This window comes from Lonchura striata, chromosome 2 (assembly GCF_050655825.1).
Source record: "Lonchura striata isolate lonStrDom1 chromosome 2, ASM5065582v1, whole genome shotgun sequence".
NCBI lineage: Eukaryota > Metazoa > Chordata > Aves > Passeriformes > Estrildidae > Lonchura > Lonchura striata.
The window spans coordinates 82612183-82626933 of record NC_140704.1 but is presented as its reverse complement, the minus strand read 5'-3'; the positions used below and the strand labels follow the sequence as shown (position 1 = coordinate 82626933).

Genomic DNA, 14751 nt, shown 5'->3' with positions numbered 1-14751 from the left:
GAAAGAAAAAGAAACAAACTAAAGCGTGATTACATTTGCTCAGAGATAGCTGAGCAGAGGAAGTCCAAGTATGTGCAGAAAATTCAGTCTTTGCCAGAAATTAAATGAAGCATTAGGTGAAAGAAATTTCCATGCAAACTATATTGACTTTCCTTTGGCTTTATCTGACAGCTCCTGTAATTAGTTTAGTTTTAATGCTACAGGTACCTTTTCTATTTTTAATTGCTGGGTTGAGATACTCAAATAAACAGGGTGGCTGAAAGCATTAAGAATGTAATTCACCTGCTGGGCAAGACGTTCTGCTTCTTGCCTTTGTCTTTCCCTAAAAGTGAGTGAAGAAAAAGTCAGTCAATCAAGTTCAACATAAGCTCATTGCATTCCTTTGCTATGGCAATAGCTCAGCTTACAGAGATCATCTGCCACCTGGAAAAGACAGCCAAAAATAAGATCAGAAGGAATATGTCTGTGACTACAAAACCACAATGATAGCTATATAGGTCTTTTAGCAAAAGTAGCAAAGGTTTTCACAATCACTTGCTCAAGAATAGACTGAAATAAAGGCTTTCAGACCAACACCTAATACGGCACAGGCAGGAGAGTGATGTGAGCCAGAGACTGCACCTTTCTTCCTCCTCTTTTCTTCTTTCCTCCTCTTGTCTCCGCTTCTCCTCCAGTCGCTCCCTGTAAAGACGCCGAGCAAGCTGGCCTCGCCGCTGCTTCTGAAGGACAGTGGCTGCTTTCTTCAGGCACAGGAACTTCTTCCTACCACTGAATGCCCTGTAGTTCTTCTGTATCACAACCACATAGTAGAGAACCTTTCTATACTGCTTTCTGTGGGGAGAAAAAAAAGCAAATTTGTAATGAAACAGTTGTGAGGGATCTTGCCACGGTGACCTGCAATAGTGAGCCCATGATAGTTCTAGCTCTGTGATAGCTCCCCCACTGTTCACATTCTTCTCCCTTTGAGAAGCAAGATTCTCTCATCTCTTGACAGCACCGAGTGTGTCTTCATTACAGAAATGCACGTCTTACATGTTCTTATGCCCCTGCCAAGGAGCTGCTAAAAAGACAGCTCTGTGTGTATGCACACAGGCAGAAAAAGAACATATACAGTCATCCCACATCTCTGAAAAGAAAGCCCATGCATAGCAGGATAGCTGGCATTAAAAAAGGGCTATTGTTTTTAAGTAACATACTGGTCAGAATATAAGAACAGGACTAATAAACACATGAAATTACCTTATTATGCAAACAAGCTTCCTTAAACTATCCTCAACTGACTTACAGAAAAAGCATAGAAATAAACAGATGCGATGAACAACTCCACTTAACACATAATGCACGAAGCCAGGTAATCAAGTCAAACATTAATCGTAACGTACACTCTTCATCTCCAAGAACCAAATGGATTAGTTTTATTTTCTTCTGTTTTCTTACCATGAAGAAGCAAAGATAAATCAGGATCTCAGCTGGTGACTTGGGGCAGCCCCACTAAGTGCCATCCAACTAGAGTTCCTACCATGGCATGACATGATACAATCAGATAGATACTGGCTGCTTTCCAAATTTCTGTATTGTCCTATTCATTACATTAAAACAATTCAAACTTTGCATTATTCAAGAGTATTTTCAGCTGCAATTTTCAAAAGCCACTTACAGAATTTGAATGCCTGGCCCCTACAAAAGTTGAGAACAGTGTCAGAAAGATTTAACTTCTTGACAACTCACCTATTTATTTCAAATCCTTACTATTAATATTCTCATGTAGTCACTTACCGGGCTGCATAACCTAAGATGTGTGCATGGATGATCATTGCTGCCTTGGTGACTTCCACTTCTCTCTGCTTCTCCAACTTGTGTTCTAACGACTCCCGGAGAAACACCTACATAAGAAAACTTCTGACTTAAGAAATTTTGGTGAGTGTCATATTTAAGGGAGAGCCAGATCAGTCTAAGCAGCAAGCCTCAGCTTTGAATTCAGAGAAAAATGTAATATTTTCTCAGAAGAAAAAAGAAAAAAAAAAGGAAGTCCTCTTAAAAGAAAGCAGCTACAGACGATCCTGTAACTTTGGATTTCAATGGGAAGGGTCAGATTACTCTACTGTAGTTTTAATTAGTAGCAGGGTTTTTCCAAATGTAACATAATTACTGGCTTCATTAAACAGTCTTTCCCACCAGAGTAACACAAGCCAAAGAAGTTGCAGGGCTTAGCATGAACTTTCTAATCAGAGGGGCAGAAATACCACCCTGATAATTTACTTTTTTCACAGGCACATCAAGCCCCACAACCCCTTACAAGGCTTGCTGCTTCCAAAGACATTACTACAGAACTGCAGAAGTAGGCAGAAATGAGAGTGCCTTTGTGTTCATGTGGACTCGACTATGTTTTCCTGACATTACATGGAGAGAGCTGCAAGGGCCAGACACCCCAGCAGAGCCAGCCGCCCTCCCACAGACAGAATGCTTCCTAGGCTCTCTTCCAAGCACTAACCTGGACCATTCACCTGCACTGCCTAGTGCCTCTCAGAGGAGCTTTAACACATGGCATTGACACAAACTGAGCTAACACAGCCTGTTTCTCCTTAAATGAGTAAAACTGCTTCTCCAATCAAGCAGGGGCATGGGGGAGGCAGCTTCCCTCTTCCACCTGCCTTAACATCTGCTCTTTACCACACACTCACATAGTGGTGAGCTATCTGCTGTCAGCGCTTTTTCCAGCTCTTCTCAACTTTTATTTTTTAAAGGCCAGGTATGCTGGTATCAGCTATGGGTGACAACAGCCTGGCATGCTGCTGCCTCACACATGGGCAGCTGGAAATAGCCAGGTTCATGACCCTTTGATAATGCGGGATGAGAGCCAGGCTGCACAACACAGTGTGGGGATGAGGAAAGCTCATGGACAGGGTGGGCTCTGCTATGGGAGGAGGGCTGCAAAGACATCTAAAAGGAGGAATGCATCTTTGAAGTGGTGGGTGTTTACTCTTGATGTAAAAACACCCCTAAAAATCCAAGCAAAAAAATCTCATACTCCCCCACAACATCCCCCCCGCTCCCCCCCCAAAAAAAAAAAACAACCTGAAACAACAAACCCAATGGACTTTTGGGGGTGTTCACATGAAAAATAAGCTGGTTTTCCCTCTGTGATTACATGAAAAAAAGCCCATCATCAAAGCCAAAGCAGCACTCTTGAGGAGATGCATAGTTGTGAGTTTTGAACAAAGCTAGGAAGGGACTTTCTAGCACAAGTTACCCAAGAAACAAGAACAGAAAAAGTTCCACAGAAAGTCTTGAAGTCCCAATGTCCCAGTGTCAGAGCTGCACTGGTCAGCTCTTTCTATATGAAGCTTTCCCTCATGGAAAAAGCCTTTTCTTTCACTCAATAGGCAATCTTTCTTTGCTCTACACACAGGCTTTCAAAAACACAACAAAACTCTTCAGAAAAGCATTTGGCTATTTCTGGAACAAAAATGGATGACAAGCAGATGTTAACCCCAGACTAATGCCTTTTCCTGACCAGGTGCATTGCAGCTTGAGATATAAAAGACAAGGAAAAAAAAAATCACACTGAAGCTAAATCATTGCAATGTCATTATTATCCCTCTAAAATAATATAGGGGCAGGACAGTGCCTCATCCCATGTTCAGTCTGAAAACAGTGTTCTTATGTGCTCTTCTCCTGTTTATGCAGTCTTAGAAATGGGCAGGCAGTTCCTGGGGGAGGATGAGCCCAGGCCACAGTAAGGGAAGTTACAACAGAGCTCTGGCTCCTGCCAAGGTCCTTATGAGCAGTTGATAAAAACCAATTTCTGATAAACATGTTTCCCTAAGATGTCAAAGCATTCTCCAGGGTCCATGCATAAATACTGTTAATATGCAACATCTGAAAGAGAATGGGATGCACAGCCTGGCTCTGCAGCCCAATGCTACCACTGTGCTATTTGAGAGCCATTGGCTACAAAAATGGGATGGAAGATTACATTAATTGCTATCAGAATATTTCAGACTCTTTCTTCTTTCTTACAGCAACTGTAAGATGATTAAAACAACTTTCTCAGTGCAAGTCTAAGAGTCCTTAAGCATACAATCTTAAGCATACAGAGGAAGAGAGGAAACCTTTCCAAACCATCCAACTGTGCAGAGAAGAGGGGGAAGAGCATTTCCTACAGAAATAAATCAGATTTTACAAAATATATTTGCTACCTTATGTCACTAAAAAGTGTTTTTTAAAAGTTTTTAATATTTAGATCTCAAATCCTGAAATAGGGAATATTCTCCTGAGTCTGCAATGCTTTAATATAATTTGCTGAAATCCAGGAGCACAAGTCAAGCTGTTGTCTACAATCCAAGTTGCAAAATGAGCATGTAAAAACACATGGATTGTTTTATTTCTCAAATTAAAATTTCATTGTTTAATTTATTCTAAAACAATTTAATTTCTTTTTCTTTAAAGAAAAATAAATGGGCAATGGTCAGGTTGTCTGGTAAAACATATCAAGGTCTAATGTACCTCTGGAAAAGACTCTCAGACTTGGATGGCAAACACACTTGGAGCTCAATTCTGCCATGTGAAGACTGGCTAAAGTTCTTCCCCCTGATTTCTGCCACTGAATTGGTATTGGTTAGGTCAGTTTACTAGTATGAATAGAGCTCCCTGCAGAATGAAAGTGTTTCTCCACATGTTCCATACTTCTAAAAATCAAAAATCCAAATTCCACATTTTAAGTTCTGATCCTCACCAGAGCTTGTGAGGTCATTTGTGAGCAGTGACAGAAAATTCAGGTGGACTCTTTCTCTGTGACTGGAATCACCAGTCAGTTTCTAAGTGCCTTAGACGGCAAATTCCTCAGCACAACCATCAATTATTGCTTTAAGAGTTTCAAGAGCACCAACAGGCATGCACAGCTTCTTTAAAGGCCAGAAGTAATTACCATTAGAACTACATCTCTGCAGCTGTGCAGTCTAAACCCTGTCCCCTTGGTTTTGTATATGCAGCAGCACCATAATATGCACAGTCAGCTTATTTTACCTTATTTTTTCCAAGCTGCCATTCAGTGCTTGTGTTGTCATACAGATGAAGTAGGACGGCACATTTCTCATTTAAATCTTCAGGGAGATTTAAGTTTCTCATGAGGACTTTATACCTGGCAACCAAAAAGTTTTTATTGCTTCATTTAAGTGATTAAGTTATATTTTTGCCATATGATTCTTTTTACTTTTATTCCTCAACATGGGAATATTGACTTACACTTGAAGTCCACATGTCAGTGTGTTTACCTTTTATAAAAGTCTTGAAAGGGCCTCCGGACCGGGAACCCAGCCCTCCGAATCCTGACTGTCTCCAACATCCCAGAATAGCGCAGCTGGTTAAGCACCACTGTCTGATCAAACTGGTCTGGCATCTGAAACAAGCAGGTTCAAAACAACAGTTTTAATAGCAATGGTTAAGAGATGTCAGGGGAAATAAAGAAGGGAAAATTGTATGAATCTGAAACTCACAAAGCCTAATAACTGGCTACATAATGTCTTTAAGGATATTAGCAGTCCTGAGCATATAAAAATATCTACATAATGGAAATCATGGGGTAATTACAGAATATAATTTCCATAGAAAGGGCATTTACAGCCATTTAATCTCATCAACTGTCTCTTTCCATTTCACGGGTATTTGTAGGCTATTGCTGTGCAGGCAGAAACAACAGAAAGAAGCATAGGCAGTTAACAGGTCAACAGCTATAAGCTTGATTATTTTGCTTATACAGCAATTTAAAGTCCCTGTAGAGGATTACAAATGTTGAAGATACACAAATACAAGCCATATGGATTTAATAAAAAACAAAATCAGAAGTACAGAAAATATTTAAATTTTGGTGTACTGACAATTATCTGCTATGGATAGGAAGGAAAGTTTGCCAGTGGTATCTCAAATATTAAATAAGCTGTATTTAAAAGAGTTTCTATTTATTGCTATTCTGAACAGTAGAAATACTCTCTTGTGTAAATGGGTGTCTGAACCCTGCTCATCTGAAGTAATTTTCCTTTGGTTTTCCTGCAGTTCTGTCAGCAGTTTTCCACTCAGAAGACAGAAAACCCTATATCCATTCAGTTATGCAATCCTGCGAATACTGGTCAGTATGGTTCTGCCACTGGGAGCCCCAGGAACACTCTCATCCCATCTGAGTCACCTGTGTTTTCACCATGGTTTGAGGTAACCCAGACAGAGCCCCGCAAAGCTGCTCAAGACAGTGCTAATTGCTGCCTGGCAAAACACAGGCAACCCCCATGTGGAAATGCCATCACAGTAAACACGCCATTTAATTCATCAGCACGAATTACCATCATCCACTTTAACCCATCAGCTGACCCTTCTCCACAGCCACTTGCAGAGCTGGAGCACAGTGTTCAGTATTTTGCAAATTCAGGAGGTGAGGTCTCACAGATACAGTCAATGGTTCACATAAAGATCTGAAGTTCTTCAGCTGACAAAAGTGACAGCAAGATTAAGCCCTGGGAAACCATCAACCAGAGGACTGTCTTGGTATTTATTAACTGGCTTTTATCATGCCTTTTGTTCAATTTAGCAAGCAAATTTTAATGTGACAAATAAATTCAACTTAAAAAAATAAATTACACTCTGAAATTTTAACTTTTTATGAAATGTACCTTCAGGAAAGCAGTCTCAAAAGTTCATTTTAACTATCCAGTATAACCTTTTCCATCAGTGCCTTTATTCATGAAACAAAATGCTGTGTGCTGGTGGCGACACCAGAGGGAGAAAAATTCTCAATGAAAGATGGGAACAAACCCATCTTCCTCAAAAATATGTTTCATCTGGATTTTGCCATGGTGAATAAAATCTCTGTATTTCAGTGAACATGCAGCATGAATGCTTCCAATGAGGGTATCGATACTGTCATGGCTGGTATTGCTAGCAGGGTCTCCTGTATGTGCCCACTGTACGGCATCCCAGTGTCAGGGAACGAGCCTGGCACAGCTGCCTTTTGCATGTCCATGCCTGCCTCTTGCTGTGCAGGTGGCTGATGATGCCAGATGGGAAAGGCAGGGAATGGGCACAGATGTACACCCAGAAATTGTAAGGAAAAGCTTTCACTTTTCACCTTGTGTAACTCAAGGCTGATGCTTCCACAAGCAGACTCAGCTCTTTTTTTTCCTTTAACATTAAAACTACTTCTAGTCCTTTTACCCTCTCTCCACCCCCCCCCCCCCCCCAAACTTGCTGGCTCAAAAGGTGATATTTTTCTCAAGACTTGCAAACACAACAGTATTTTCGGTGTGCTGAGGTGGGGAGGAAGATGCATGGATGGGGGTGGGGATACACCACAGCCAGGCAAAATGCTGGAAATGCTGGTAACATAACAGATGTCTCTCACTAGGCAAGGGAGCAGCTCCTGCTTTGAGAGACAGATGGCTGATGTATCACCTAACCCTTTTATTGCCACCTCCAGGCACTTGACAAAAGTCAGACACCACACCTGGCTTGAAAGCTCATGTTACTGTTTTAAAAAATCTTCAGTCACAAAGGAAGAAGAAACATTTTGGTAACATTTTCCCTACAACTACACAAGTTTGAAAAAGCCCTGCTCTATCACCAGAAGGTGGAAATGTCGCACAGATACCTAACTTCAAAAACACCTGCAGTTTTTAAAAAAAGCATTAAACATTGCAAGAGATGTTAGCATACTATCAACACAGGGTAACATGGAGACTATTGCAACTTTAATCAACCACTTTAAATGCCTACTCCATCACTTTACATTACTCGCTATTTTTAATAACTCACAGACACATGAGACATTAAATTGAAGAGTCCAATCCTCCTGGCATATAATTGGAATTATACCTGCAACAAGTATGGCTGCTTTGAGAAAAAAGAGGGCTGGTGATAAGAGATATGCTGGACTTATCTCTTATGCTTTTCAATATGAAATACTAAAAAGATTCCCCACCCCCGTAGCAGGGGATAACCTTAAGCAAAACTTCTAGCAGAACTCTTCACAATTAAAGAAATCAATTGCATGTGCCTTTATTGAACTAGAGTGCAGGAACTGCACATATCCCACTGCTGTATTGCAGACACTTCTCAGACAGAGTGACAACCATCGCCATTTGAACACTGCTTGGTGCAGCAATGAGTTCAACTTGCAATAGTATCAAATCTCCATGCAAAGGGTTACCTGTGCAGCTGGTGATCACCTTTCCCTCTTTACTGGTGCTCCTTTGGACTTCTGTGGTAAGCAAGCTAACCTTCTGATTGATACCAAAGTAATACAGGACAGGACTCAGCTCTGGGGTCTGCTGAATTTCTACCAGTATTGCTGTTAAAGCTTGACTGGGCTCACAAATGAACACTAGAGAAGCAATTGTATTCTCTAGGAAAACTTCAGATAGACAACAGAACCATAACTGATTTTAAAACAGTACATATTTATAGTAAAAATTTGAAGTCATTCTTAAAACTAAGACTCCTGCAAAGTAAGATCAAATTTACAAAAGAGAAAGCAACAGAAAGTTTTCAAAATTGTCTCTGAGATGCAACCAACTAAATTTTCAATAGATATTTCACTTTTATAATGGAATGACAGTGCTGAACCACTCCAGAACACAAAAATCACTGGACAACAGCTAGAATCACATCAGTCAAGTCATGTTAAGGGACTAAGCAATATCAATGTGAAATTAATAACTACAAGCTAGGTCTGTTCCACATGATAAGGGTGTTGTTGGTTTTTTTTTGTTTTGTTTGTTTTGTTTTTTTTTTTTTTTTTTTTTGTGTTGCAGACATAACTTGTAATTTATTATTTCCTGTATCCAAAAGTCTCCACCGAATTTGCCCCAGACAGCACCAAAGCCAAGACTTTAGCATGACCTGGAGTCTCAACTGGTGAGACTGTGGTTCCTTAAGCTGGTAAATGCTTGCTCTGATCTACAGTGAGTCTCCCAAAGGGCAAAGCTTCTGCCTGAAATCACAATTAGAAGCAGCCATTAGGAACGACATTTAACATCTATGCATAATTTTAATAATAAAATAGTTCTTCAGATTACAGTTTGACTGAGCTTAATGAAAAAACTTTTCTTTTTCTTCCCCCTTCCTTGGATAGTACCTTCAGTGAAGACCCCAAGGTCTGAATAACACAGAGAACACAACATTTTTTCATTCTGTGCATCATTTGCACAGGAATCAATCATCTGCTGAAACACGGAGGATACCTGACTTCACACTGTAGAAATCCTTCCTCCCTGAACTTCTGGCTGCCTCACCAGAGTACAGGCACAATAATGACAAATTACAGCACCCTCACAGATTTTAGGTAGGCAGGAGGGAGTTAACAAAGAGACTGGCAAGAGGGATAGGGGTGAGAGGAGAGAAGGAAAAAATCCCACTCCCTTTTTTCTGGATTTCTCTGTAAGAACTTAAACAGAACTATGTCAGCTTTGCTACTGCGTCTTTAAAATGTTGATTTTCCAGCTTAGAAAAATCTTCCATGGAAGATACATGCAGAGAAAGAAAAGATGAAACAAATAAGATGTAAAAAACTAATTTTCTAAATTTAAACATTAGTAACCTTTTTTTTTTTTTTTTTTCAATGTCTTACTTTCTTTAAATCTGCTCTTTCCCTCCTAAAATGAAATCCTGGCAGTTTTACTCTGGAGAAAACCCCAGAAATTAAGAAGAGGTCAGTCTTTCTCTGCTTTATAGCAATTTTGGAACTAGTTTTCACATACAAATATGTATATTTTGTCAGAAATAGCAAGACTTACTAAGCTAGATGTTTCTGAAATGGTCGTCAGGGTCTCCTGATTTCAGTCAGCAGCTCCATGAGTCAAAACAAATGCCAAGCTTTCCTCACAGACAAATTTGAAAAATGTGACTAATTTAATTTCTAATATTTATAATCTAGCTGAACTGATATGAAGAATTCTGCATGCCTATGGCTTGCCTTTTTTAAACCAAATTACGTTCAGTGATTCTTATCCGAATGTACTGCTTGGCAGCCTTTACTGGTGTCAAAGATTGAAGCCAGTAATCTGAAAGAAATGAAAGGCAAATGCCCTCACCTGCAATAGGAAAATGCTCTAGGACACCAGGACAGGCAGGGATAAGGCCTGTCAAACCTGGAGACTGCAGCTGCACAGCTGTGTGTGTCATCCCCCTACCTCCAACAAATCATTTCACCCTCTGCTTTTCTGGCCATCATTTCTTCAGTCATTTACATCATCAGCTTTGATGAAAACCTCAGAATTTATGTGCTTTCAGCACATAAAGTAAGGAGCATTAAAACCTGTGCATGTCCTGCCCAAGGACCTGGAGCATCTGACCCCACTCACTTAAACGCCTATTTCCAAGGAAGAAACCCTCTGTTATAAATTGTGACACGGCAATTTGAAGTGTCTTAATCCAATAAAGCAATTTTATTTAAAATAGCAAGCGAGTAAGGCAGGCAAAGCACAGCGCTGGGCGGCCGGGGAGTCTCCTGCTCCACCAACGGCGCGCAAAAATGTTCTGTCCCAACCTTCCTTTTATCCCCCCCCTTCTCCTTGCAGGCGTGACTCTCCAGATGTAGTCTGAGTCTGGTCGTTGTGATAGCTTCTAAGTATCTTCTTTTGAGATACAGCGAGCAGACCAGATACACACACCCAGGGCTCTAATCTCAACCTCCTTATCACCTTGTAAACAAATAAGCATTTCAAAGACACACTAGTACATTCTTATGCAAACCAAGGTAAGCGAGTATATCACAGTGAACAAATTATTTTCCACTTATCTTAATTCCCCCCTTTTTCTTGTTCATCTTTATTTTGTTCACTGAATCTTTGTAACTCTTGGTGACTTAGTATTAGGGTCTCATCTACATTGTGTATGGGTTCATATTTTGCCCTAATGAGCATTAAATGTGCTGCCTCTAATCGTCCCTTCACTATTTTTATTGCCTTATTGAAGATGCATGGCCCGAAGGTCAGTCCCAATATTATCAGTATCAGAGGTCCTGCAAGGGTGGATAACAAGGTAGTTAACCAAGGAGATTGATTGAACCATGATTCATATTAACTTTGCTGTGCCTCTCTTTCCCTCTTTCTCTGCTCTAATCTTCTCCTTAATTCTGCCATGGTGTCTGTAACAACTCCAGTATGATCAGTGTATGCACAGCATTCCTCCTTCAGGGCTACACACAATCCCCCTTGTTGTAATAATAGCAAGTCTAAACCCCTTCTGTTCTGCAACACCACCTCAGATAGGGACCTTAATGATTTTACCAATCCATCGATGGCCTGCTCAATTTTACTCAGATCTTCATCTACTGAAATTCTTAATGCTTTAAATTCCTTTTGTTGATTTACTAGGGATGCCACCCCAGTTCCAGCTCCTATTCCCCCGATGGTAAGGAGAGTTGCAATAGTTAAGGCAGTGAGGGGTTCCCTTTTCATTAGATGGTGTTCTGGCACAGTTTGTTGTTCATATATGTAGTCACTTGTATGGTAGGTAATTCTGGGCATAATCGTTACCTGGAAGCAGTAGTCTTGGCTTGGATTAAACAGTTTCAGTGAGATGCACGGTGTGACACCCAGAGTGTTACATACCCACTTAGTGTTAGCTGCTGGCAATAGCCAGTCAGCCGGTTTCTTTCCACCTGTTTCTATTACTCCACAAAGGTATTCTCTTTGTGTTGGGATTTTTCCTATGCATCTCCCTTTCCCTGTTACCTGAGCCAAGGTAAGCCCCGGTGTTGTCTCTTTACCCTTTTTCCACAAACACTGATTCGGATTAGTTCCATTCACTCTTCTGGGCTTTGCAGTGACCCCTATGGCTTCATAAAATGGGGGTCTTAAATTATAGCACAGCCAACAGTCTTCCGTCAGTCTTGGGTTGGTTCTATTTAGGACACCATAACTCGCTTTCATAACCTTCCAGAGTATATTACCCTCCTGGGTTTTTTCCTGTTTGTCTCCTGAAGTGTTTTCATTCTGAATTTTATTCTGGGTCTGATCCCTTTCTTTTGTTTGGTTGGCTAAAACAACCTCCTTTTCTAATAACACTGGGTTTGGCCCTACAGGTTCAGGATCAGGGGGCACAATTTCCTTCTTTATAAATATTAAGCTACCAAAATTGCCAAAATCAGCCGAATATAAACGAACGCCCCAAGTTTTTCCAATTAACCATATACTATCCTCTGGCCTTAATGCAGTAATTTTGTATATTCCTGCAAATATTTTCTGGGGGTTTATTACCTGTCCAGTAGCCGGGAGGAATACAACCATCTGGCTTCCAGACCACCTTAATATATGGATCAGGAGTGGGGGGGTCCCATGTACCAGCTATTGTTTCACAACCCCAATATGCACAGTAATATTGTCCAGGACTATTGCAATATCCTTTACCAGGATTTGAAGCAGGACACATATAAAACGATGAAACCCAATGGGAACCCCAACGAGTACCTAAGGATGCCACAGGTAACTGGAAAATGGGAGCTCCAGCTGTAGTATTGCTCCTTATAACTCGTGAATCCTCCCATCTTCCTAAAGTCCACTTGAAAGGTTCATGAGTTGTTATTTCCGCAGTATTACAAGATATACAAAGGAAAATCACAAGCAGTAAGCAAATGGCATGTGGGGTCTGGTTTCTCACACTGCAACAATTATACCCTTGTGACTTCTTTCCCTCTATTAGCTGGTTATCACCAAAATACCCTTGAGCCCAAACACTATTTTTGCCTTTGTTACTCCCAGTCTCGGGGTAGTTCTGCAAAATATTGCTTGCGTATTCCATCCTGAGGGCTCCTTCCTCCACAGCTGTTTACTCCTCTGCCTCGCCTGTCGACTCGGGTGCTTCGAGCCACAGGGTGTACCATCTTCTCGGCAGCAAGAGTATTCTTCAGGAGGGGATTTATGCCCTCTGGTGCCTTGCCGCATGCAATAAGAACGCCAATTCTGATCTTTTACCTCTGGTGCGGTACAACTGACCCGTTTTAGGTCTTTCCTACAAAGGCCTTCTATGATCTCTGCCACAAATGGGCTCGGCTCGTTTGTATGGTAGCAGTAATAGTCTGGGTGAATGCCCTTTGAGAAAATTTCCCACCACTCTTTAGATTTCAATCGGATTTCCCCTCTAGTCACTTTACAGGTCAGTACCCAAGCTGTAATCTCTCTTTGTACGTTCCAACAGGAATTGCAAGTTCCTCGTGGAGGATACCCTCTGTTGCAATGTGACCACCACCGTTCCCCACACACCTTACAGATATAGCATACAAAAGGATAGCAATTACAATTTTGATTTTTACACTTTACTCTAACAGTTGAATTACTAATTAGTCCACTATCTAAGTAATATAAGTCTGATGTGTATTCAATCTGATAAGAGTCCATTAGTTTCTCTGTAACTTCAATTTCAGGTTCCCGGGAGGACTGGTTACTTGCCACACAGTGTTGTTAACTGGTCCTTTTACTCGACTGGCATGTGTCCATCCTCTTTCTGCAGTCCGAATTGCAGTTTCTGTAGTGTGTAACACAAGATAAGGACCTTCCCATTGTGGGGTTAGTGTAGATTCTTTCCAGGATTTTATTAACACATAGTCTCCTGGGTATATTTTATGTATTTTTAAATCTAAAGGGGGTCTTTGCGTAATGATTCCTTTTTCCCAAAGTTCATTGCGGCGTTTCATTAAGGCAATAATATATGAGGTTATTTTATAGTCCTTCAACTGGGGGTGGTCTCGGGGTTCCTCCAAATCATATGGCATGTGTGGTCCCCTATCAGAATCTATTGTTTTTACTATCCCATATCTAGGGATTATTTCTTCTAATAATATTCTGACCACTGTCTGAGCAGTAGTCCGAGTAGTGGGGTAAGCTTCTACAAAATGGGTGAGATGATCTACTATTACTAACAAATATTTATATCTACCCACTTTAGGCAATTCAGTGAAGTCTATTAATATTTATATCTACCCACTTTAGGCAATTCAGTGAAGTCTATTTGTATTTTGGCAAAAGGCCTGTGAGCTAATTCCCTTCCTCCCATGGGCCTTTCCCTAAGATGTTTTCTGTTTACTTTTTGACAGATCAGACAATCTCCCACTACTCTTTTAGCCAAATCATAGATTCCAATACTCATATATTTAGTGGCAAATTGATCTACTAATGCCTGAGTTCCCTAATGAGTCTGGTCATGCAATCTTTGCAAAATTTCTGAGGCCTTGCTTTTAGGTAAAACAGTTCTCCCATCTGGGAGCTTCCATTGCCCTTCAGACCCCTCCTCAATTCCCATCTTTTGTAATTTTTCCTTTTCTTGAGTGGTAAAACTATATATTTGCCATTTTTCTTTGGGGGAGTCCACAGATACAGTGTCGCTCTGCCCCATGTCCCCCCGAGTTCGTAGGGCTGCTTTCTTGGCTTCTTGGTCAGCTAAATTATTTCCCCTGTTTCTAAAGTCCAATCCTCTCTGGTGTCCCCTTAAGTGGACCACAGCAATTTGAGCCGGGCCCCTTAAGGCATTTAAAACTTGGACAATTAGCTCTTGATGAATTAGATCTTTTCCCTGTGAGTTTATAAGTCCCCTCTCTTCCCAAATTTTCCAAATGTGTGCACTATCCCATATGCATATTTAGAGTCTGTGTATATTGTTCCAATTTTTCCTTTTAATAACCTTAAAGCCCTGAGTACTGCATATAATTCACAAGCTTGTGCAGACCAGGAGTTACTTAGTGGTCCGGATTCAATTATCTTTAAATCTTTTTAT

At 40.7% G+C, this 14751-nt stretch overlaps 1 protein-coding gene across 4 annotated transcripts in view; it reads right to left on the bottom strand.

The window, feature by feature from the left end:
* The window catches only part of LOC110479411 (unconventional myosin-X), a 77185-nt gene that overhangs the window by 32487 nt on the left and 29947 nt on the right, over positions 1 to 14751 (bottom strand). For 2 of the 4 annotated variants that reach the window (XM_085571668.1, XM_085571669.1), the window contains 5 exons: positions 5274 to 5398; positions 5026 to 5140; positions 1777 to 1883; positions 622 to 831; positions 208 to 322 (listed from right to left, as the gene is read on the bottom strand). In XM_085571668.1, the coding sequence (XP_085427794.1) occupies positions 208 to 322; positions 622 to 831; positions 1777 to 1883; positions 5026 to 5140; positions 5274 to 5398 (672 nt within the window). The remainder of the gene's footprint in view (positions 1 to 207; positions 323 to 621; positions 832 to 1776; positions 1884 to 5025; positions 5141 to 5273; positions 5399 to 14751) is intronic. The other 2 variants (XM_021546725.4, XM_085571670.1) reach the window with 1 other exon arrangement.